The sequence below is a fragment of the Doryrhamphus excisus genome, linkage group LG22 (genome assembly GCF_037039965.1).
Source record: "Doryrhamphus excisus strain RoL-2023G ecotype Guam linkage group LG22, RoL_Dexc_Guam_v1.1, whole genome shotgun sequence".
NCBI classification, from domain to species: domain Eukaryota; kingdom Metazoa; phylum Chordata; class Actinopteri; order Syngnathiformes; family Syngnathidae; genus Doryrhamphus; species Doryrhamphus excisus.
The window spans coordinates 9,285,872-9,312,629 of NC_136378.1; the positions used below are offsets into that span (position 1 = coordinate 9,285,872).

The 26,758-nt window shown below is 40.3% G+C and overlaps 1 protein-coding gene across 4 annotated transcripts in view; it reads left to right on the plus strand.

Annotated features, from left to right (window-relative positions):
* Nucleotides 1-26,758, plus strand: part of unc5a (unc-5 netrin receptor A) — a 226,997-nt gene that overhangs the window by 171,583 nt on the left and 28,656 nt on the right. For 2 of the 4 annotated variants that reach the window (XM_058063405.2, XM_058063407.2), the window contains 5 exons: nucleotides 11,605-11,835; nucleotides 15,317-15,616; nucleotides 18,801-18,888; nucleotides 21,918-22,086; nucleotides 24,938-25,171. In XM_058063405.2, coding sequence (XP_057919388.2) covers nucleotides 11,605-11,835; nucleotides 15,317-15,616; nucleotides 18,801-18,888; nucleotides 21,918-22,086; nucleotides 24,938-25,171 — 1,022 coding nt within the window. The remainder of the gene's footprint in view (nucleotides 1-11,604; nucleotides 11,836-15,316; nucleotides 15,617-18,800; nucleotides 18,889-21,917; nucleotides 22,087-24,937; nucleotides 25,172-26,758) is intronic. The other 2 variants (XM_058063406.2, XM_058063408.2) reach the window with 1 other exon arrangement.

Genomic DNA, 26,758 nt, shown 5'->3' on the forward strand with positions numbered 1-26,758 from the left:
AGTAGTTACTGAGGAACTAATGTACAGAGTAGTTCCCGAGGAACTAATGTACAGAGTAGTTCCCGAGGAACTAATGTATAGAGTAGTTACTGAGGAACTAATGTATAGAGTAGTTACTGAGGAACTAATGTTTAGAGTAGTTACTGGGGAACTAATGTATAGATTAGTTTCTGTGGAACTAATGTATAGAGTAGTTACTGAGGAACTAATGTATAGAGTAGTTACTGAGGAACTAATGTATAGAGTAGTTACTGAGGAACTAATGTATAGAGTAGTTACTGAGGAACTAATGTATAGAGTAGTTACTGACGAACTAAGGCACATGCATGAAGAGTAGTTACTGAAGAACTAATGTATAGAGTAGTTACTGAGGAACTAATGTATAGAGTAGTTACTGACGAACTAAGGCACATGCATGAAGAGTAGTTACTGAAGAACTAATGTATAGAGTAGTTACTGAGGAACTAATGACAAACAAGTGACTATTGGTTAGGTGGGTTCATTCCTCATTAACTACTCATTTTGTGTCATTTTGTGTACCTTCTTATAAAGTGTTGCCAACTTATTCTTGCATTTTGTGTATCCAGGTTTCCTACGCAAGTATGAAAAAGTAAAAGCATTGAAAATAGAAACTCAAGTATGGAAAAATATTCATGTTTCCAAGACAAGTTAAAAATGTATCTGTTTTTGTAAGGCGCGTGCTGGGGCAGCTAATATGTTTGTGAGGTTTGTGTGAGAGCACACAGCGGGCAACGCAAACATGGAAAACATTTGGTTAGATTGACAAGTTGAATGCCCACCCGACTGCTCTTATGCTCCTCCAATCCAACCCTTTGTATGAGCTACGTGACTTACTATAATATCCTGGAAATTATATGGCAATATATATGGCATACATATTCACAATAATTAATACAATACATTAATTCTATCATTACTTTACTTGAGACTAGGGCTGCAAATAATGATTTTTTTGTTGATTAATATGAAGTTACGCCCTGCAGAAGTCACAAAGTTAGTGGTTTGACTTGCGGCATATCATAAAGGAGGCAAACGCGTCCATCACTGTTTTCATAAGTCAAAATTGATGTGTGAATATTTGTCAATATCTTGTTTTGCCTAAAACACAAAGACAATATGCCTGTGAATTAGACCTGCATTTTTGGCTACAGGCTAGAACTGTTCATGTTTGACTTCAGGCAATAGGGAGCTTTAATTTACTAAAATAATAATAATAATTGTCCATTCTGTTCAAATTGCTACTGTAGCACTGAAAAGCAACATATTTTCCACACGCAATTTATTTTTATTGGCCCTCGGCATGTTCTCGTAAAAATGAATTCCTTATTGAGATATATTATTAGACTTCATGCTGATTTGTTATGTCAACTATAACACAAAGCTAAGATGCTAATGTTTTTAGCATCCTGAATACACAAAAATGTGTTACTGGATGCAATAATTTAGCTTTTAATGTTGCGTTTGGCAGTTTTATTTAGTCAGATTGTCATAATGATGCAGACTCGCTTGGTTTCTACGAAGTGCGACACGGAATCAGCCGAGGAATCAGCCTCAATGCACCTGGCAGACTACCTGGCAACAACTATCTGCTAACAGTATAGTAATTAAGACCGGCGCCACGCTCTCTACTGAGATAATGCACCATCTCTTCACCCACGCTGATGTTGTGATGCCTTCTGACCTAATAATAGAGCTGAAAATTAAATCATCTCTCTTGATTAAAACACTGCCTTCCATATGAAGTCCCTGAATGCACCATGCTGGTTTCTCCATGCTTTGGTTTGTTTAGCTGTACACACACATTGTCATACGTTTATTAGTGAAATAGTCATTGAACACAGTACATTTAAATCAAAAGTAAACAAATTAACAAATAACTCGGACTTGGAAAAGGCAGAGCTGCTAGAAACGCGTTCTTGTTATATAATTTATTGCAACGGATGTGCTTTCATTAATTAAATTAAAGGAATTGCTTGCCTTCATGTTTTTTTTTTTTTTTTTTTTACACGCGACTCTGACATTAGCAACACTGCATTTTTCCTGACAGACCATTTTTAGGGCTTGTTGACTCAAAATCTATTAATTTGGGAAAAAACTTTGATAAAGGAGAATTTTTGTCTCTGTTTTGAGTGTTTGGAGAATCCATTTGAGCTTCTTTGTGTGTTTTTTTTTTATCATGCACCTCAGAGAAGTGTACCAATGATACAAAATAGGAACAATCTGATGACAATCATAAGAAAACAGGAAATGGAATGTATTGTGAGGCAGGAAACTCGCTGGGCTCCTTCATGTCGCATTGTGAGTGTTAACGTGAAGGGACTCCATTTATCAGGTACACATTTTCCGCCATGTTATATTGAATGTGGAGTACATTGAAGTTTGCTAAACAATTCAAGATAGTTCATTTCCATATCTGACAGTTTAATTACTGATACATGATAAGACAGTAAACAGTACAGTACTGTCATCCGTGGAAGATAATACGCTACTAATAGCGGAGGAGGCAGGAATAAAAGAAGGTGAATATTCATTCATTCATTTTCGCAGGGGGTGCTGGAGCCTATCCCAGCTGTCTTCGGGCGAGAGGCGGGGTACACCCTGGACTGGTCGCCAGCCAATCACAGGGCACATGTAGACAAATAACCATTCACACTCACATTCATACCTATGGACAATTTGGAGTCGCCAATTAAACCGGAGTACATGCAAACTCCACACAGAGGGTGGAATTGAACCCTGGTCTCCTAGCTGTGAGGTCTGCACACTAACCACTAGACCCCCGTGCCGCCCATTAATCACATTTGACAAATTAATTATGGTTAATCACCATTTGCAACGTCTACATTGGGCAATACGAATGTAAAGGTGACTATAGGGGTGCTATTTCATGTGCTATTTTCTCCAAATGTGAAAATATTATGAACATATTACACTTCTAAATAAGGAATCCTACTTTTGGTCGGGTTTGGAATCAATTACCCTCCAAAGCAAGTGATTATTGTGCTCTTAAATTCAGCCATAAATCATTTGTTTAACTTAAGACTGTAAATGTGAGTTTAGAAGTATAGTATCCTATGTGCTCCTTATTGTATTTGTAAGCATGCTATTATATTAATAGACCTTCAATGTACGGCCTTAATCTATTTAGCTGGTCTGCGCGCTAACCACTAGACCACCGTGCCGCCTAGAAGGTGAATATCACATTTCTAAAAATATTTTCCCATTTTTATTGTTGACTTCATATACAGTAAAGTCTCGTTATATCGATATCGGTTATAACGAATTACTACTTATTACGATACTATTTTCATTTCCCAGCAAATTTCTAGTCTTTTATGATATAATTAGCTCCGTTAGTACGATACCCGGTTATTATGATAATCCGGTTACTACGATGCCCTTTTCATCTCCCGCCAGCCAATTTGGTCTGCTTATATCGATACAAAAGCAGCTTAAATCAATCTTTGCTTAAGGATTTCAATACCAAAAAAGAACACGGCGAACGGATGCTTCCCGTCAACTTTATTTTTCACACTTCCACCACCAGAGTGCAGCACACACAGCGGAAAACACCCGTCCCTCGCGCCTACCCCCCCGGGTGGCAACACCTTCCGTATCGATAGTTCCGGGGTGAATTATGTCCCGGTAACCGGTAATCACTACAGCGTAAGTTTATTTTTATTTACTGTAGTACAAAATGTATTGTAGTACAAAAGCATGCTAGATACGCAATCCATGAACTCAAGGAGAAAATTACATGCCATATCAAAGATCCGCCCACTTTTAATGCAGTTCGGCGCAGGATCGGATATATGGATAGTCCGGTTATATCGGTATTTTTTCCGACTCCCGAGAATATCGATATAACGAGACTTTACTGTATTGTGAGGCTTCCAACCTAAGGCTCCGCTGGCTGTCTTGGAAAGTTGCGTTAAACATCACAGAAGGCCCAATTCTGCAGTTTCCCATCCAGACAGAGTCTCAAGGTGGAGACAGCAATTGTTCTAAATTGTGTTTGTTTTTGCATGGTAAACACAGACTTTTAATGGGGATTTAATTGACATGGGCGAGCAAACGAGTAAACTGAATAATTTATCTTGTGCTGATTGGCACAGTCAGATGGACTGATACACGGAGGCCGGGTGTGTTGAGGGCCGCACACTGTCTGCGGACGTGCACTGCATATGCATAAGCGCCGCGTGTCTGCATGTGTGTGTGTTTGTGTGTGTACGATTGGCAAGTCTGGCTGGCGCAGTGAACCAGGAAGCATCAGTGGGCCCATCATCAAAGGTCAGCTGCTCCTCCCCAGAGAGACAAGACGTGTACACAAAGATGGCCAGTCATTGTTTCTAACACACATGCAGAGTGTCTGTATTTACACTGGCCGCCGATGTGCTCCCAGCAGACGTATTCCCATACACGATATCTGTGTGAAGTGTGATAATAAGCAAAAATAGCAAAGACGGTTTTGACTCGTCAGCAACAAGCGTGTCTGCAGGCTATTAGCTGAGATGGAAACGCTCCCCTCTGATACAAAGAGGCTACTCTCCTTTGGTGTAATCTAACAATACAACTGTTGGTGGGTCCTTCCTCTGCAACAAAGCATGTCCTCTGAATACCAAACATCTCTAATCAGCATCATTAGGCAAGAAACAACACATGATGTTATTGTTTGAGGTGATGCAGGACAGTGATTTTCAACCACTAGTGTGCCTTGAGAAATTATCAGTTGTGCCGTAAGGAATTATCCAATATCACTTTTTATAATTAACATTTATTAATCATCATTTGCTTAAAAAAGCCAAAAAAAATAACCACTTCCACACGGATAGGGAGGATAACTATTAACAGTTATTTAACCTTTAACATGAACATTAATCAAACGTAATAATTTTTTTCTGGGTACATGATACCATACAGCATCCATATCAAAAACTTACCACTTCCACACGGATAGGGAGGATAACTAATAACAGTTATTTAACCTTTAACATGAACATTAATCAAACGTAATAATTTTTTCTGGGTACATGATACCATACAGCATCCATATCAAAAATGTACCACTTCCACACGGATAGAGAGGATAACTATTAACAGTTATTTAACCTTTAACATGAACATTAATCAAACGTAATAATTTTTTCTGGGTACATGATACCATACAGCATCCATATCAAAAACTTACCACTTCCACACGGATAGAGAGGATAACTATTAACAGTTATTTAACCTTTAACATGAACATTAATCAAACGTAATAATTTTTTTCTGGGTACATGATACCATACAGCATCCATATCAAAAATGTACCACTTCCACACGGATAGAGAGGATAACTATTAACAGTTATTTAACCTTTAACATGAACATTAATCAAACGTAATAATTTTTTCTGGGTACATGATACCATACAGCATCCATATCAAAAACTTACCACTTCCACACAGATAGGGAGGATAACTATTAACAGTTATTTAACCTTTAACATGAATATTAATCAAACGTAATAATTTTTTCTGGGTACATGATACCATACAGCATCCATATAAAAAACTTACCACTTCCACACGGATAGGGAGGATAGCTATTAACAGTTATTTAACCTTTAACATGAACATTAATCAAACGTAATAATTTTTTTCTGGGTACATGATACCATACAGCATCCATATCAAACTTGCGCGGGCCGCACTAACATTAAACTTTCATATCTAGTGTCCTGCGGGCCAAATGTGGCCCGCAGGACACTAGTTTGAGACCCCTGATATATACCATTGTTTCCGGAAAAGTCATTCGGAAAGAGAAAAACTCCTCATGTAAACATGGCTACTGTCGAGTGTCGTGGCTCAAAAAAGGTTGAAAAACACTCATGTAGGACAATCAATGTGCTGCAAGCAGCTTTGTGTTGCATCGCTCCCAAACAAAAGAAACGTGACCCTTGCAGGATCATTTCCATAAAACCAAGACGAGATGCAGCTATAAGCGTAATCTGCAAATGATAAAAATGTCGGCAGTGTGCCGAAAGGGTACACGGGTGTTGAAAAGATAGTGGGAAGAGTGCAGGGAATTAGGGATGTGTTTCATGATTGGGATGAAAGCAAATAAACTTCATTTGCTGTATGATGTCAGAATCTGCCTACGCTTTGAGGCTTCATTTGGTCGAGGCAACGTCTGATGTTTTTTGTCATGATTTAGTTTGTCACTGCGGGGGGTCAGAGGCTGCATGAAAAATGGTTGAACATTTGTTCCAGCCCATAATTCACCGGGCTTTTGCTGAGGGATAGGATGACTGTATTGTGGAGATAGTAATAGTCACGTTCACTTTGAGAGTTTTAGTAGCCACATATCCCTGACCTGAAGAACTCCACTGTGATTCATCTTCAACCCAGTGACTCCGGCTGACCATGGGATGAAATATATTCCCAGGGCTCATGATAAATACCCCAGGAAGAGGCGCATGGGGGGGCTGCAAAGTTTGTATTTATCACGGCTGGGAAGAGAACGAGAGCACAGGAATAACAGAAGCGGACATTGTGCTGACTTCCAATGCCACAAGAGTCCAAACTTCCGAGTTTCCAAGCTAGCCTCCTGGTTCCCGAGGAGATGAATTATGAGAACGTCTGAAAACAAAGCATTTCTAACCAAGCAGCCCTGGAAACGAGCACAGCGAGAAGGAACCATGATTTGCCTGAGGTCTGTTGACAGTCCTCACAGATGGACATCAATCATAAAGAGTCGTCACCGGAATCAAACGTTCTACAGCAGCAATTAAATGAAGTAGAAATGAATGATAAAGTGACACACAGCGGGAGAGTGGGCATGTTTGGGCTGTGTCGGGTGAATGTAAAGCCCATCCAATTATACAGCCTAATTAGCTATGTTAATTAAAGTGTGATAAATGCCCTCTGCGTTATTGGCCGCCATCAGGAAAATCAATGAGCAGAGCCAGGAGGAGCTGAGAGCAGATGCCGGGTAGGATTCGAAGTGAGCAACGCCGGGGATTGTTTGGCGGTGACACCTGGTGGGTCAGATAAAACTTCACTCAGCGATGCTCCGATAAGGCGTAGCGTAAGCGGGGAGGAAGAGCGAGCCTCGCTTGATTGACTGACTTCATTGTTTGGCTTTGAGACCGGTACGTGCGGGGACGGGGGGGGGAGGGGTAGAACGAGATACCGGATCTTTGCATCAAACGTTTGCTCGGTGCCTTTGCTTTGCCCTTAGAAAGTAAACAGCAGCTGACCGGTCGGAGGCGATGTTTATCCAATCAGGAGTCAGCTGACAGGCAGTCATTCTATTGTCTGCTCATCTCTCGGTAGACTCACAAGTCCAAATATCACAGCCGGGTCTGGCCTTTGACTCACCTGGGCAAATTGGATTTGTTCGATTTAATGAGCGGCATCTTCATTTCTTCTTTTCGGACCTGAGAGCTTTGGGGAGGTGTGTTTCAGTTAAAGAACATCGGCACCTCCTCGGGGATTAAGGAGAGAAGATGAGAGTTGGAGGAAGTATCTCTTGTGTCCCTTGAGAGCTTGCCTTTTAAGCGTTGTATGGACAAAGGTATTAGGACACCAGATCGTTACAGGAAGTGAAAATGGAGGACAATATGGATTTGGGCCCACTACCATTTTTCTGTGAAGATATTGTACATTTTGCAACATCGCGCCGACTCCATTCTGTTATACGACTTTCATTATGAAGAAAACAGAGCTATCGTGCCAATCAAATTAATCCATTCCTGACCCAAATATAGTCATGAAAAATGTATTTAATAGAGAATAATTATGGTTTTATATGGTCATTATAAAAGACGAGACACTTTAATAGTGTTTCTTCATCAAAGCAACATTTGCCCCATGTTACATGCAATACCGTACCAACACGGAAATCAAACATGGATGAGACTGGGCCGCATCACCCCCCCCCCCCCCCAAAAAAAAAAACACATTCATTAAAAACAGAAAAATATACAAACTTTTTCAGTGCTTTGGTTCCGATTTTCTACAATAAAAGCTCTGATAAAACATTCCACTGTTCTGCACAAAATAAGATGAAAAATAAATAAACAAATCAAGAATAAAGAACATCAATCAATCAGTAATAAATAAATATAATAATAATAATAAAACAGCAAATAATAAAAACTTAAGAAACCACATATAGTTGGTGGGTAGACAAATTATTTTTTTCAGATTAAAATGAACAAAGCATTATTAGAGCCCTGTAGACATGACAAAACACGACTATAGTCACATTTATACTCTTTTTATTTACAACATATTGCGCAACTGCAGGGTCTTGAGACACATGCGACCTAAACGGTAGCCTCCAAGTTATTTCCTTTAAACTTAAAAAGCCAAAAACTTACCACTTCCACACGGATAGGGATAACTATTAACAGTTATTTAACCTTTAACATGAACATTAATCAAACGTGATAATTTTTTCTGGGTACATGATACCATACAGCATCCATATCAAAAACTTACCACTTCCACACGGATAGGGAGGATAACTATTAACAGTTATTTAACCTTTAACATGAACATTAATCAAACGTAATAATTTTTTCTGGGTACATGATACCATACAGCATCCATATCAAACTTGCGCGCGCCGCACTAACATTAAACTTTCATATCAAGGCGGGGGCCTCAAACTAGTGTCCTGCGGGCCACGTTTGGCCCGCGGGCCGCATGTTTGAGACCCTTGGTTTAAGGGAAGGCCCACAGCTTACAGAAAGAATGGACAGTGGAAAAATGACTTAAAGTTGATTTTTCTGATGAATCGTTCATTAAACTGCATCCCAAACTGCATCTGTGAATACTTCTGCAGACATGAACGTTATTGAGCCTGTTTGGGGTTTAGATGAATGAGGAGGCTTGAAAGATGAAATTCAAGAATCATGATGAAACCTGGGAGTCGTGCAAGGCTGCTTTCTTTGCCATTGCAGATGATTTTTATCAGCGATTTGAGTCATTTTCTATTTTCTGTACGGATGGAGTCTCCCAAGTTCAGGGGAGTCGTACACAATATTAATTCTGCTTACTAAGGCACCCTGACTTAATGTTGGAATGTTTTATAGCATGTTTACGTTTTTCAAAGGAAAATATAATTTCTACTCGGGTTGGGCGATATGGACCTTCGCATATATCCCAATATTTTGTGGATGTATCACAATATGATGATGTAAAACGATATAAAATTTTAATCCAAGCTACAAACCTTAAGCCATAATAATGAAGCCATGTACTCTAAAATCATAAAGCACATTTATTTATTGGTAACAATCTGGCTAACTTTTCTAATGGGATGCCACACTTTGCACACTAAATCTCTAATGTAACTCCAAACGGTGCTTTTATTTTGAAGCACATTTCAACCACAAATTTAAAATCGATTACAAATGTTAAGCATGACAATAAGTCACTAAACCAAAGGAGTGAAACCGGATATAAGATGACCAGGAATATAAGTCAACCTCTCTTTCCTCAATCCCATTTGAGGAAAATATGTTTTAAAAGAAAGTGAATAATTAATCATGTTTGATTAATCATGTTTTTTAATGTCAGTGAAACCACAACTGGTCGATGAGGCTATAAAAGAATATCATATTTCTTAGCAGCTTGACAGTCGCTTGATTATGACGACTTCATTGATCAGTTATCTTAAAATTTGCATAATGTCGCCTTCTCCTCGTGTTTGGCAACTTAGCGTAGCTTTTGACACCCTTTGTTCACACCTACATGTCTCCATGTCACTGATGTGTGTGAGTGACAGGACAAAAACCTCTGAGTCATGTTTTTATTAGTTGTTTAGCGACACACTTAACAGTACATGAGGCGAAAACTCAACGTCATGATGTTAAAACTCCTAATTTGTCAAGTGGCAATACAATGTAATACATCAGCCACCAAAAATATAGTACTATTTTTTTTTCTTATACAGAAGTGGCAGCGGCTAATTTATAGCTATGTTCTAATCTTGTGACATCTCACGTACTTCAGAACTACTACCTGCTATGAGTGAACTCACAAGCTCGCCTATTAAAAATCGCAGGTCACTGCCCAGCCTTAAAGGCTAAAGTCATCACACAGCAACTTAACACTCAAAAGAGTTTACAATAAAAAAACAGCTATTTAGACTGGCGACACGGTGGTCAAGTGGTTAGCGCGCAGACCTCACAGCTAGGAGACCAGGGTTCAATTCCACCCATCTCTGTGTGGAGTTTGCATGTTCTCCCCGTGCATGCGTGGGTTTTCTCCCAATAATCCAAAAACATGCTAGGTTAATTAGCAACTCCAAATTGTCCATATGAATGTGAGTGTGAATGGTTGTTTGTCTATATGTGCCCTGTGATTGGCTGGCGACCAGTCCAGGGTGTACCCCGCCTCTCGCCGAAAGACAGCTGGGATAGGCTCCAGCACCCCCCGCGACCCTCGTGAGGAAAAGCGGTCTAAAATGAATGAATGAGCTATTTAGACTGCATCACAGCAAAGCATTTCATTGGTTATTGCTGCAGAGGCGCTGCGATGATGTCCGCCTCCCTCTGGGATCTCGGCGCCTCTGGTGGACAAATGGAGCATTGCATAACTTTGTGGTCTCGTGTCAGAGATTTGCTAACTAACACCAATTAAAACTTGTGAAATGAGATTCCAGCATGCCGCTTTGGGTTCTAGCATGGAAATAGTTATTAAAATGTGTCATATCTGACGATAATCTAGCTGATTTCCATACAAATCCTTTCAGATCTTTGGGAAAGCAAATCACACATTCTGTCTTTGTTTCTCTTTTTGTCGTTTTTCCGCTTTTGTTGTCAAAGCAGCACACGCCAGTCAGCCACATTTTAACCTTTGCCCGGGTTTTTTTTCCATCCTTCAAAGCATTCAGACTGAATGTGTCCCCTTTTTTTTTGCCTATGTTCACTTGACAGCGCTCGCTCCACCCCCGTGGTTCCCTGGGACAATGCCCTCCATAAAGGCCCCACGAGCATCTTCCTCCCCCGCTACCAAAAATTCTCATGCTGTGGAAAGACAGCCTTAGCAAATCCCATTCTCCTGCAGAACACACAAACACACGGATGTTTGTCTGGGCGTCGGGTATCTCCATAGTGTACACGGTTAGCATGCTTTGGAGAGAGTATATTCTATAAGCGGTGTTAGAATCTCATCAGCAAACCCACTTCCTCTCTTGGGGGGGTTGTACACGGTGAAAAAGAAGACAAAGGAGGAGGAAGAACATGCAGGCATGATGAATATTTATCCAGGGCGAGAAATGAGGGGAAGAACAAAGAGAGAACCTGTATTCTTTTGAATTGTCGACCAATTTAAATAAAAGTCAAGCCATTTAAATCAGTTGTGCAATATTTGCTAATGCATTCTCTTAACTCTGTGTGAAACCTTCGGGGATGTCAAACAGCGTTCAAGCGCCAAACGATGTAACCGATTGTATTTGATTAAATGAACTGAGACCTTTGCACAGCAGGTAATAAAACTCGTTACAGGAGCTCACAGGTATTGCCGTTCTACACCTGAGGGGAACCTTTTCGCTTGTAAACCGTTTCTTGTGTTTTCTTCTTCTCAGCCGTGAGCGGAGCGGAGGACGTGGCGCTCTACGTGGGCATGGTTGCGGTGGCTCTGTGTCTGACCTTACTGCTCATCACCGTCGTTCTGGTGTACCGGCGCAAGAAGGCAGGCTTGGATGCCGACGTGGCCGACTCCTCCATTCTCACTACTGGCTTCCAGCCCATGGGCATCAAGCCCAGTAAGCCAGGTGTGTGGGCACCTCGGCCACGCAGGCCCCTCACCCACAGCAGTAGGACACTATTCTTGGTTTTAACATCTTCTCAACATCCATCGGTCTGTGTGCCCACTGTGACAGTGCACTGGTCATCGATATGTACTCTACAGCCACGTTTCCAATAAGTTCTATTATTGGTGCATTTCAGGAGCAAAGTGATATGTTACAGGTCACTTAAAAGTCGATCTGTCGCAGGATTAATCAAAGGTTAATCAATTTCCCAATTAATCGACAACAATTTTGGTAATCATTCATTCATTCATTTTCTACTGCTTATTTACACGAGGCCAGCGGGGGTGCTGGAGCCTATCCCAGCTGTCTTCGGGCGAGAGGCGGGGTACACCCTGGACTGGTGGCCAGCCAATCACAGGGCACATATAGACAAACAACCATTCACACTCACATTCATACCTATGGATAATTTGGAGTCGCTAAGTAACCTAGCATGTTTTTGGAATGTGGGAAAAATTCCACACAGAGATGGCCAAGGGTGGAATTGAACGCGGGTCTCCTAGCTGTGAGGCCTACACGCTAACCACTCATCCGCCATTCAGCCCACGTTCTCCCACATTCCAAAAACATGCTAGGTTAATTAGCGACTCCAAATTGTCCATAGGTATGAATGTGAGTGTGAATGGTTGTTTGTCTATATGTGCCCTGTGATTGGCTGGCCACCAGTCCAGGGTGTACCCCGCCTCTCGCCCGAAGACAGCTGGGATAGGCTCCAGCACCCCCCGCGACCCTCGTGAGGAAAAGCGGTCTAAAATGAATGAATGAATGAATGAGCTATTTAGACTGCATCACAGCAGAGCATTTCATTGGTTATTGCTGCAGAGGTGCTGCGATGATGTCCGCCTCCCTCTGGGATCTAGGCGCCTCTGGTGGACAAAGGGAGCATTGCATAACTCGTGTCAGAGATTTGCTAATAACACCAATTAAAAGGAAAAAGCGGTAGAAAATGAATGAATGACTAGGCTATAGTCAACTGTGAAACAGGCATTATTTATTCAATAATAATAATAATTCAATCATTTATTCATATGTCAGAAGTTTAGCAACGACGCAAACACAACAAACATAATGCGGCCTTTTCTAATTGAGAGCGAATATACAGCATTCTGTGTCTTGTTTAGAAACAATGCATCGTACGGTGTCACATTCCTCCAAGTTGGTGAGTGTTTTTTTTCCTAATTGGTCCCATTCAGCCCAACCAAGAGCCATTATTATTTACCCTTGGCCTTTTGTGTGGAGGAACTCTAAAACAAACCCTGAAGTGAACCAAATAGGTCCTTCACTCAATCCGATGTAAACAAATGTGTAGACCGAAAAATCCCATCAGTGGACCTTAATGTAGCTTCTCTTGCTAATGCAATGTCGTTTTACGGATTTACACATCCTGCAACAGATCTACTTTTAAGTGACCTGTAACATATCACTTTGGATTTGTATTTTGTTCTGCTAACAATGGCGTAATGCATAAAATAGTTCATTCATTCATTCATTTTCTACTGTTTTTTCCTCACAAGGGTCGCTGGGGACGCTGGAGCCTATCCCAGCTGTCTTTGGGCGAGAGGCAGGGTACACCCTGGACTGGTCGCTAGCTAATGCTGGAGCCTATCCCAGATGTCTTTGGGCGAGAGGCGGGGTACACCCTGGACTGGTCGCTAGCTAATGCTGGAGCCTATCCCAGATGTCTTTGGGCGAGAGGCGGGGTACACCCTGGACTGGTCGCCAACCAATGCTGGAGCCTATCCCAGCTGTCTTTGGGCGAGAGGCGGGGTACACCCTGGACTGGTCGCCAGCCAATGCTGGAGCCTATCCCAGCCGTCTTTGAGCGAGAGGCGGGGTACACCCTGGACTGGTCGCCAACCAATGCAGGAGCCTATCCCAGCTGTCTTTGAGCGAGAGGCGGGGTACACCCTGGACTGGTCGCCAACCAATGCAGGAGCCTATCCCAGCTGTCTTTGAGCGAGAGGCGGGGTACACCCTGGACTGGTCGCCAGCCAATGCTGGAGCCTATCCCAGCTGCCTATGGGCGAGAGGCGGGGTACACCCTGGACTGGTGGCCAGCCAATCACAGGGCACATATAGACAAACAACCATTCACACTCACATTCATACCTATGGACAATTTGGAGTCGCTAATTAACCTAGCATGTTTTTGGAATGTGGGAGGAAACCGGAGTGCGTAAAATAGTTATCAATGAATAATTAACAAAAATGTATTATTAATAGGATATATTAGGGTGGGCTAAACGGTAAATGAGTGGTTAGTGCGCAAGCCTCACATCTAGGAGACCCGCGTTCAATTCCACCCTTGGCCATCTCTGTGTGGAGTTTGCATGCGTGGATTCCAAAAACATGCTAGGTTAATTAGCGACTCCAAATTGTCCATAGGTATGAATGTGAGTGTGAATGGTTGTTTGTCTATATGTGCCCTGTGATTGGCTAGCCACCAGTCCAGGGTGTACCCCGCCTCTTGACTTGACTTATTTTACAGTAAACTTAAAGTATTTAAAGTAAACAGAGTGGGATAGAAGGACAAAATAAGAAGTCATAAAATTACCACTTCCACACAAAATCGAAGGACAACTTTTTTGCAGTCTGTCATGTCGGACAAGCCGTCATGTTACTGACACTGAATGACCAGAATACTACATATAACTTGCCCTTCAATGTTTTTGGACTAATACTAGGAGTGGTTAGCGCGCAGACCTCACAGCTAGGAGAACAGGGTTCAATTCCACCCTTGGCCATCTTTGTGTGGAGTTTGCATGTTCTCCCCGTGGGCAACACACACCAATCCACATGAGCTTTAACCAATGCCGATGGATGTAATGCGCACCATTGATGTAGTGTAAATATAATCTATTAAGACTGAATTTAGTTTGACTATACTGTATGTGAAAACACCCTGAAGCCAGATCAAACAGTATCATGGGTGAGCTGAACTGAAGTGCATTTCTTGTTGGAAGCATGGCTGTAGTACTGTGTGTCCTAAACAAATATGTCTACAGTGAACGCTGTAAGAAAGAGTTGTGTGTGTGTTCATTAGGCTGCCTGACATGTTTTGCCATCTCATTATCAAGAATTGCATCCATTTTTTTTTTTCTCACTGCCTTGCGTGTGTGCCTTTGAGGTTTACTATTGAATCGTAGAAATACAACTGTCTGACTTGGATGGAGATGGAGGTGGGCTGCAGTGTGAAAAACAACACATTTTCTAACGTTGGATGTACAGAACTGATTGTGTGGCCGCTAAAGAAGCAGATTGAGATAGAAGAAGAGCGTATGGGAATCAGCTGGCTTTGGGTGTTTGTGTTGTGTATTGTGTGTAGTGTGTGTGTGTGTGTTCTCAGCGCCATGTGTCTTTCTGGTCTTTCTTTCAGTTGTGTTGGTGTTGTGACAGCATTAGAGAGTGTGAGGTCTGTCTGGAAGCTATCAATTCTTCCTCACGCCACTCATCCCACCTCCCTTGTCTTTTATCATCCAAACAGAGAATTCTCATTTACTTACCATCCAGCCCGATCTGACCACCACAACGACGAGTTATCAAGGCACCCTGCGCTCCCGACACGACACCACCGCCAAGTTCTCAATGACCAACGGGCCTCTGCTGGACCCGCTTCCCAAGGGATCGCATACTCTGCACAACGGAAAGCTCAACTCGGACGCCTCAGAGTTTGTGAGCCGGTTGTCCGCTCAGAGCTATTTTAAAACGCTGCCCCGTGATGTGGCCAACACTTCCTACGGCACCTTTAACTTCCTCGGGGGGAGGCTGACCATTCCCAACACTGGTGAGTTGTTGCACTTTCACATGTGCCATTTTGGAAAACATGGGTCTTGAACAACGGATCAACCTTCAATCCTTTTTCGATATGATGTATTCGCCCTCTTTGACCAATAAGACAACACAGCAGCAACAGAACCAATGTTGCAATAGCGATCATGTATTAGTTACACACCAACAACTGACTAGCCGACATTTTATAGTGCATGCAGAGGTACATAAAGCTTCCAGATGCTGCCTCTCGCGGGTACATAAAAAATACATCATATCATAAGTCACCCACTTATAACTGAACTTATGCAAAGAAGAATTCAATATGAATAAATTAGATATTTTTTGTAACATTATTAGAGCCCTGTCGACATGGTATAACACCCCTATAGTCACCTTTGTACTCTTATTATCCTTTGATAACTGACAGCTGACTAGTTAGCCTCTCCAATTGATGTATTTTACAGTAGATGGACAAAGTAAGAAGTCATAAACTTACCACTTCCACACAAAATCGAAGGAGAACTTTTTTGCTCTCTGTCATGTTGGACAAGCCGTCATTTTACTGACACCTAATGAGCAAAATACTACATATAACTTGTCCTTCAATGTTTTTGGACCAATACTAGGCTATAGTCAACTGTGAAACAGACATTATTTATTCAATAATGCAGTTTTTAATGGCCATGTAGCGAGGGACGACTGTATACGGTCACTACTACGAGTACTCAGTTTATACTCAGCATAGAGACAGAGGTTTTAGAGAGAATTTACAAAGAGAAATGTAGTTAGTTTGCCATCAGATGCGTCTTTCTCATCACAGTAACACTGCGGCGTGTGTTCTATACGAGTCCCTCCATCGCCTGGTGACCATGGTGACGGCAAACCACGTTAACAGATGACGTGTAACCACAGCAACCAACTGTATTATTATACAGCCTAGATTTTTTTTCTTTCCTAGTCCACCTCTGAAATATCTATCAAAGCCATGTGTTACATTCCACATGTGTTTATTCCACATTGCAAACACTGTGTTTATCTGCTAGTGAAGATGAACTGCTAAAACGCTAATCTAACTAAGGTGAATATTTCTATTTAACTGTACATTCAAATCAGTCATCAGTTCCAGTAACCTTTAACAAAGGTCTATAACGAGACTGCAGGGTGCAAATACCGCATTAAGAATCGCATTAAGAATAGAATGAAGACAATTTACTTAATGCAATGTACTCGGAAAGATTCCAAGAACAAAACCGAGAACAAATTATTCCAAGTAGGCACTTCAGTGAGGACGACGTTTGGCGAATCACTAGATGATGGTGAATGTCTGCTAAATTCACACAGAGAGCAAAGAAAGGGTTTCCGAAGATGAGTCTGGAACAAGATAACAAGATAGTTTGGTCTGGAGACAGTGCCACTGAGGAAAAGACAGGAAGCAGAACTGGAGGTAGCAGAAATGAGAATGCAAAGGTTCTCATTGGGAGTGACCACGATGGATAGGATCAGGAACGAGTACATCAGAGGAACATTACATGGAGATTGATTTGCTGTGGCGACCCCCGAAGGGGCACTTAACCTCACCGGCTAAGTGCTGATTGTTTTATATGACGACTCGTTTGCATTGTCGTTTGACTGAATTCCCTTGATTGATTTGGGGGGAAATCAGTGATAAAATAGTCTATTGTTATTTAATGCATTGGGATATTGAACACTTGTTTTCATTTTTATTTTGTATTATTATTATATAATTATTATTATTATTAAATTAATTTAAAAAAGAATAATTATTGAACACACAATAAATAAACAAATCAAGAATAAAGAAAATCAATCAATCAGTAATAAATAAATATAATAATAATAATAAAACGGCAAATAATAAAAACTTAAGAAACCACATATAGTTGGTGGGTAGACAAATTATTTTTTCCAGATTAAAATGAACAAAGCATTATTAGAGCCCTGTAGACATGACAAAACACGACTATAGTCACATTTATACTTTTTTTATTTACAACATATTGCGCAACTGCAGGGTCTTGAGATACATGCTAACTCGCAAACTAGAGAGCTAGCGACCTAAACGGTAGCCTTCAAGTTATTTCCATTAAACTTAAATAGCCAAAAACTTACCACTTCCACACGGATAGGGAGGATAACTATTAACAGTTATTTAACCTTTAACATGAACATTAATCAAACGTAATAATTTTTTCTGGGTACATGATACCATACAGCATCCATATCAAACTTAAACATTAAACTTTCATATCAAGGCGGGGGCCTCAAACTAGTGTCATGCGGGCCACATTTGGCCCGCGGGCCGCGTGTTTGAGACCGCTGTTCTACAGTCATTTTTATTTAGCATGGATGATCTTACTGTGCCATGTTTCTTTAGGGCTTGCGTTTCTGAAATCTTATTTTAGATGTTAGGACCCTGGCTGTTCACTCACGAAATTCACACGTGACAGATGTTGTGCACTCTGGTTGCCTTTGTTTTAACTTAATGTTTTATGCATGGGGAAAACTTGCAGCCATGCGGACTATACAATGCATCATCTCCTTTGGATACGGAAACACAATCTAAACTTGCATGCATTGAGTCAGAGGAGAGCTGAATATACTTGAACCTATTTTTTGCCTGGAGCTTATTTAGTTCATGCACACGGGAAATGGAGTTTATAGATTCTTAAAGCAGACTCGCTTGATTCGACTGACTTTTACATTTGTGTCATATCATCACGCTTTAAATAGAATCCTAAGTGAGTAATTGTGGCTTCAGAATCCCAGCACAACTGCCACAATGCTCAGCGACCCCCCCGCCCCCCTCACCCTCTCAGAGGTGTGTTTCCTCTCTCTTGTGGGGGACGTGTGAATTTTCCCAGTCTCAATTATCCACTTTGAGGCAGACAGAAAACATTAAAACTGCAATGCAGCTCACGCTTTTGTCTCAGCTAATTGTCACCCACATGAGACGGCGCGCCACCTCGGCTTCCGGCGCGGAGATTTGCATCGACTGTACCCGAGTGCCTCTGACCTTCACAGTAGATTTGTTTTGCTGTTTGCGCAACCGTGCAGTTTTGTCGAGCGGGCAAACCTGTCTGTGCGAGATGACAAAAGCGCAGTTCAGTTTGAACAAATGAGCCCCCATCTAACCTAACCCCCATTCTCTCTCTCTTTCTTTTGGTTATTTGCATTAGGAATCAGTCTACTCATTCCTCCTGAAGCCATCCCCAGAGGCAAGATCTATGAGATTTACCTCACAGTTCAGAAGAAGGAGGATTTAAGGTGGGTCTCTTACAGTTTTTCTCGATTGTTTACACACAATTTGTGATGCCTGACACACAATGACCACAACATATAACCAATGCACCAACTCCATGAACCAAGTCTGCTAAACTATAAGCACAATTCCTGCTTTACACTCAGACTGCAGATCTACAACACAACTTTTTTCAAAACACTACACACAATTCTCAAGTTTTGGCACAATGTTCATGAAGTACTTCTTGTTTTCACAAAGAACACAACGCCACTCAAAACAGTCAAATTAATATTCCTATTATTCACACTGACTCATCACATGGCTAAACAATGTTACCACTGTCTGTGTCCTACCAACTTGAAATTACAGTAAAGTCTCGTTATATCGATATTGTCGGGAGTCGGAAAAAATATCGATATAACCGGACTGTCGATATATCCGATCCTGCGCCGAACTGCATTAAAAGTGGGCAATAATGCACTCGACATTGTTCTATAGTATATTAAGATTGATTTAAGCTGCTTTTGTATCGATATAAGCAGACCAAATTGGCTGGCGGGAGATGAAAAGGGCATCGTAGTAACCGGATTATCATAATAACCGGGTATCGTACCAACGGAACTAATTATATCATAAAAGACTAGAAATTTGCCGGGAAATGAAAATAGTATCGTAATAAGCAGTACTTCAATATAACCGATATCGATATAACGAGACTTTACTGTAACAAAATTCTTATATTGTAAGCAGCACGCCTGTTTTATGATGACTTCATGGAATAAAACATTTCAAGGAAAAAAGGTCGTGCTACCCTTGATGCATAAGTGACTGACGTAACAGCAGCCTGCACAGTGCTGTCTTGTCAAATGCACCGTGTATGTGACAAGACAAATTAGCAAAATAACTTTAGATACAAAGCGAAATAGAGGCGAGTCAAAAAAATACACAAAAAAACAAAAAATATTTTTTCTGAGTTCTGAGAATATGAGGCATCCTTTCAGAAAGTGTTTAAAAAATCGAGAAAAACTGTAACAAAATTCTTATATTGTAAGTAGCATGCCTGTTTTATGATGACTTCATGGAATAAAACATTTCAAGGAAAAAAGAGGTCGTGCTACCCCTGATGCATAAGTGACTGACGTAAATGCAGTCTTGCTGTCTTGTCAAATGCACCGTATATGTGACAAGACAAATTTGCAAAATAACTTTAGATACAAAGCGAAATAGTCGAGTCAAAAAAATACAAAAAAAAAACAAAAAATATATTTTTTTCTGAGAATATGAGGCATCCTTTCAGAAAATGTTTTTAAAAAATCGAGAAAAACTGTAACAAAATTCTTATATTGTAAGTAGCACGCATGTTTTATGATGACTTCATGGAATAAAACATTTCAAGGAAAAAAAGAGGTCGTGCTACCCCTGATGCATAAGTGACTGACGTAAATGCCGTCTTGCTGTCTTGTCAAATGCACCGTATATGTGACAAGACAAATTTGCAAAATAACTTTAGATACAAAGCGAAATAGAGTCGAGTCAAAAAAATACAAAAAAAAACAAAAAATATTTTTTTCTGAGTTCTGAGAATATGAGGCATCCTTTCAGAAAGTGTTTAAAAAATCGAGAAAAACTGTAACAAAATTCTTATATTGTAAGTAGCATGCCTGTTTTATGATGACTTCATGGAATAAAACATTTCAAGGAAAAAAGAGGTCGTGCTACCCCTGATGCATAAGTGACTGACGTAAATGCAGTCTTGCTGTCTTGTCAAATGCACCGTATATGTGACAAGACAAATTTGCAAAATAACTTTAGATACAAAGCGAAATAGTCGAGTCAAAAAAATACAAAAAAAAAACAAAAAATATATTTTTTTCTGAGAATATGAGGCATCCTTTCAGAAAATGTGTTTAAAAAATCGAGGAAAAACTGTAACAAAATTCTTATATTGTAAGTAGCACGCCTGTTTTATGATGACTTCATGGAATAAAAAATTTCAAGGAAAAAAAAAAGGTTGTGCTACCCTTGATGCATAAGTGACTGACGTAAATGCAGTCTTGCTGTCTTGTCAAATGCACCGTATATGTGACAAGACAAATTTGCAAAATAACTTTAGATACAAAGCGAAATAGAGTCGAGTCAAAAAAATACAAAAAAAAAACCAAAAAATATTTTTTTTTCTGAGAATATGAGGCATCCTTTCAGAAAATGTGTTTAAAAAATCGAGGAAAAACTGTAACAAAATTCTTATATTGTAAGTAGCACGCCTGTTTTATGATGACTTCATGGAATAAAACATTTCAAGGAAAAAAAAAAGGTCGTGCTACCCCTGATGCATAAGTGACTGACGTAACTGCAGTCTTGCTGTCTTGTCAAATGCACCGTATATGTGACAAGACAAATTTGCAAAATAACTTTAGATACAAAGCGAAATAGTCGAGTCAAAAAAATACAAAAAAAAAACAAAAAATATTTTTTTTTCTGAGAATATGAGGCATCCTTTCAGAAAATGTGTTTAAAAAATCGAGAAAAACTGTAACAAAATTCTTATATTGTAAGTAGCACGCCTGTTTTATGATGACTTCATGGAATAAAACATTTCAAGGAAAAAAGAGGTTGTGCTACCCCTGATGCATAAGTGACTGACGTACTTTTTCTCGATTTAAACAATCGAGAAAAACTGTAAGCACTGCGTCTTTGTTTTGATGTTCTGCTGCTCCATCATGGAGGTCTTTAGAGCCCATGCCGGCGCTGTGAAGAAGAGATGTAAATAAATAACACGGGCTTTTACCAGCGTGTGCCCGCTTTAAGTCAAATGAATTGTTTGTGAAAACACTGTTTATCTACCCCGCTGCGTTCAGTCACTGTTGCACGCCGTCCATGTGTGACATTGTCTGGCAGCCACGTCCAGCAGGCCTTCATTATGCAGCCAGCTCATTTAGAGGTGACGGTGTCACATCCTTTCTTAAAGGGACCAGTATATTCACTCTAATAACTCCAGTGAAAGCTCTTCATTATGATTCATGCCTCCGTTTCTCCTCCCTCCCTGGTGTAGGTTACCCCTGGCCGGTTGCCAGACCCTGCTCAGCCCTGTTGTGAGTTGCGGGCCTCCCGGGGTGGTTCTGAGTCGGCCCATTATCCTGAGCATGGACCACTGCTCTGACGCATGCCTCGATAACTGGGCCGTTCGCCTGAAGAAGCAGAACTATGAAGGTGCTTGGGAGGTGAGTTAGCATGCAAAAATGCTACAAAAAAAAAAAAAGTGCAAAGGTCTTAAATAGGTCTAAATGTCTGCTCTTCATCACAAAAAAAACACCGCCTCTTTCCAGCTCAATAGTTGCCAGGCAACATGTTTGTCAAAGCAGAAACTAGTTTTCTTCAAAGTACTCCTTGGATCTTTCTGCTTCCAATTACAGTCGGAGGTGGAGTTCCCTCCCCGTGTGTCTGTGCATGAAATTCAAAAGTAATCACCCCTGCAAGTAGGCAAGAGGATGGAGTTGGTCAGAACTTTTGAGCATCTATAACCAAACACACGAGCGAACAATCATGCTTTGGGGGCTGTGTACTCATCTCGGCAATGCAGACAGATTGGAAAAGACTGCTGGTGGGCTTCGGGGGTGTTATAGGAGGTCTTCTTTCATGTTCGATTGGGCATTAATAATTCACTCTGTTGAGCTGTCTGAGGCAAGAGTTTGACCTGCACTTTTAATCATCACTTAAGACCACATTTAACCTAAGTGCATAAGGGAGAAAGCTACCGTTCGGACGCAGAACGGTGAATATCACGACTGGCGTTTTTGAATAAGGACTAAAGGAGAGATAGTGAAAATGGATCCGTCAGAAATGAATTGCTCTTAGAGCGAGCACTCAGTGGCGTAATTGAGCCATCCCCACACCTCGAGGAAATATTAAGATGATGAAAAAGTGAGACTCCATTGCGGTTGCATAGCAAATGAATCGTGTCAATACTAATTCCATTGATGGAGATGGTGTGCGGTTCCATCGATCACGCCGTTTTGGCAGCCATAACGCTCGCCTCGGCTTGATGCGGCCAATGTTAAGAGACAGAAGAGACAGTCAACTCGGCGTGATGGAGTTTCCAGAGAAAACATTGTCACCTTGAGTCTAATTTGTCCTCATCTAATTAGCATAGAGAACAGTGTTGTCATAAAAGCAGTCCTGATCTGTGATAGTTGTTGTTTAGTCTCCCGTCATTATTATTACGGGAGGTGCTGTTGTGGTGCAGCTGCTGCTTTTGACATTTTAAAATCCATCCTCCCTCCCCTTGAAAAATGAGTACCAGTTAATTCTGGTGCATCTGTTATCTCATTGTCGTTTATTTAACACTCCATCAGGTGATGGTGTTGTTTTGTCAGTGAAAAGATAAAGTTGCTTTAAAGCAGGGGTCTCAAAGTCAATTTACGTGGGGGCCACTGGAGCTAGGGTCTGGGTGAGACTGGGCCGCATCAGGTTTTCCAAAAAAAAACAAAAAAAACGCATTCATTAAAAACAAAAAAAATTAAAAAACTTCGCCTTGGTTCCAATTTTCTACAAGAAAAGCTCTGATAAAACATTACTTTTTATTTTTCCACACAAAATAAGATGAAAAATAAATAAACAAATCAAGAATAAAGACAATCAATCAGTAATAAATAAATATAATAATAATAATAATAATAAAACAGCAAATAATAAAAACTTAAGAAACCACATATAGTTGGTGGGTAGACAAATTATTTTTTTTCAGATTAAAATGAACAAAGCATTATTAGAGCCCTGTAGACATGACAAAACACGACTATAGTCACATTTATACTTTTTTTATTTACAACATATTGCGCAACTGCAGGGTCTCGAGACACATGCTAACTCGCAAACTAGAGAGCTAGCGACCTAAACGGTAGCCTTCAAGTTATTTCCTTTAAACTTAAATAGCCAAAAACTTACCACTTCCACATTTATATGGAGGATAACTATTAACAGTTATTTAACCTTTAACATGAACATTAAATCAAACGTAATAATTTTTTCTGGGTACATGATACCATACAGCATCCATATCAAAAACTTACCACTTCCACACGGATAGGGAGGATAACGATAAACAGTTATTTAACCTTTAACATGAACATTAAATCAAACGTAATAATTTTTTCTGGGTACATGATACCATACAGCATCCATATCAAAAACTTACCACTTCCACACGGATAGGGAGGATAACGATAAACAGTTATTTAACCTTTAACATGAACATTAAATCAAACGTAATAATTTTTTCTGGGTACATGATACCATACAGCATCCATATCAAAAACTTACCACTTCCACACGGATAGGGAGGATAACGATAAACAGTTATTTAACCTTTAACATGAACATTAAATCAAACGTAATAATTTTTTCTGGGTACATGATACCATACAGCATCCATATCAAAAACTTACCACTTCCACACGGATAGGGAGGATAACGATAAACAGTTATTTAACCTTTAACATGAACATTAAATCAAACGTAATAATTTTTTCTGGGTACATGATACCATACAGCATCCATATCAAACTTCCGCACTAACATTAAACTTTCATATCAAGGCGGGGGCCTCAAACTGGTGTCCTGCGGGCCACATTTGGCCCGCGGGCCGCATGTTTGAGACCCCTGCTTTAAAGTCTTTGAACTTCTGAAGCTGAAAGAACCTCCAATGTTTACAAATCCTTTCTTTGGAATCATCTCGTCATACCAGGATTCCAGTCGAGTCTCCTTTCATATCGGCGGAGAAGCGCATGCATGCATTATTAAGAGAATTGATGCTATTCTATAGGAGGCGTTTCTTAATCCTGTGTGAATACCCTGGAAAGGGAGCATGAGGCAAGAAGAAGGTATTTCTTTGGCTGCAAATGGAGAATATTACATCACATTACCTTTTTTAGATCTGCTAGATCTTACTGTGAAAACACAACACGATAGTTTGATCTTTTTACAACATCACAACCCCCACCCCCCCACCCCTAGAACAAACCTAATGTCTGAAATAAATTGGATGCTTAACTTTTCACTTATACTTCTCTCCAGGACGTCCTGCTGATGGGGGAGGAACTGGCATCAGATCCCTATTACTGCCAGCTCGAGGCCGAGACGTGCCAGCTGTTTTCCGAGCAGCTGGGCACCTTCGCCCTGGTGGGAGAGTCCCTGCACATGGGTGCCGCCAAGCGCCTGAGGCTGGTGCTCTTCTCTGACGCCTATTGCTCCACGCTGGAGTACAACATCAGGGTCTACTGCATGGACGACACGCAGGACGTCTTGAAGGTACACCGTGCCGCTTTGGACCATTATTACATAAGTCACAGTTTTATTTGGATCCTTTTCACATGTTAGCGAATTATACGTATATTTATGATCAGCATTCATGGTTGCATCAAAAAACACAATTATTGAATTTTGATATGGCTGGGTACTAAAAGTGTTCCAATATATGTAGAAACAATACATACAAAATATTTTTCCAATACATTATTTTTATTTAGGGGTGCCACCATACATTTTTTTGTGGAATAAAGTGATGAACAGTTCAATGGTCGCCATGGAGATCTGAGGTGATATTTATGTTTTTGTTGGTATTTATACTCCTATTACATATTACTAGCAAATTTGCGGTTTTGTCTTTGTAATTTGAATGATTTGTAGTCATATTTATAGGTATTTAGTGCTCATTGCCTCTACTGTAGCTAACATTAGCTAGCTACAGTTCGCTAATGACATTTAGCTAATAGCTTAGCAAGCATAACATCAACAACAGTAATATACGTAGAGTAGACAGTATTACTGATGCCTCATATTTATTGAGAGTGGTACTGTAGTCCTACATAATCTGATATACACTTGTCCATGTATTATTTTAGGCACTGTTTAGTGCTCATTGCCTCTACTGTAGCTAACATTAGCTAGCTACAGTTCGCTAATGAAAGTTAGCTAATAGCTGAGCAAGCATAACATCAACAACAGTAATATAGAGTAGACAGTATTACTGATGCCTCATATTTATTGAGAGTGGTACTGTAGTACTACATAATCTGATATACACTTGTCAGTTTATTATTTTAGGCACTGTTTAGTGCTCATTGCCTCTACTGTAGCTAACATTAGCTAGCTACAGTTTGCTAATGACAGTTAGCAAATAGCTTAGCAAGCATAACATCAACAACAGTAATATACGTAGAGTAGACAGTATTACTGATGCCTCATATTTATTGAGAGTGGTACTGTAGTACTACATAATCTGATATACACTTGTCCATGTATTATTTTAGGCACTGTTTAGTGCTCATTGCCTCTACTGTAGCTAGCATTAGCTAGCATTAGCATTAGCATTAGCTAATGACAGTTAGCTAATAGCTGAGCAAGCATAACATCAACAACAGTAATATAGAGTAGACAGTATTACTGACGCCTCATATTTATTGAGAGTAGTACTGTAGTCCTACATAATCTGATATACACTTGTCCATTTATTATTTATTTTATTTTTTTATTTTTTCCATTTATTATTTTAACAACTAGTTCCTTTCAGACTAGCAGTCGCAGCTTGGTCTTTGGTCTGGGCCCCCTTTGATAACACTATAGAAAATGATGCTGTATAGAAGTTCATTGTACTCAACATTTCCAGGTCAACTTTTTGGCAATTAGACTAGAAATTGCACATTTAATGAAATTTTACAAAAGTTTATGTGTGGGGTGGCACCCCTAAGTCTGGATTTCCTCAAAACATTTTTATGTTCATGAGAAAAAAATGGAGTGCCAGCCAAATTGATATTATGAATTTAAAATTTCCCATTCAAATATGATGCACCCTAATAGCCGCACACATTTTTTTTCAATCCAAAAATTACATAAATC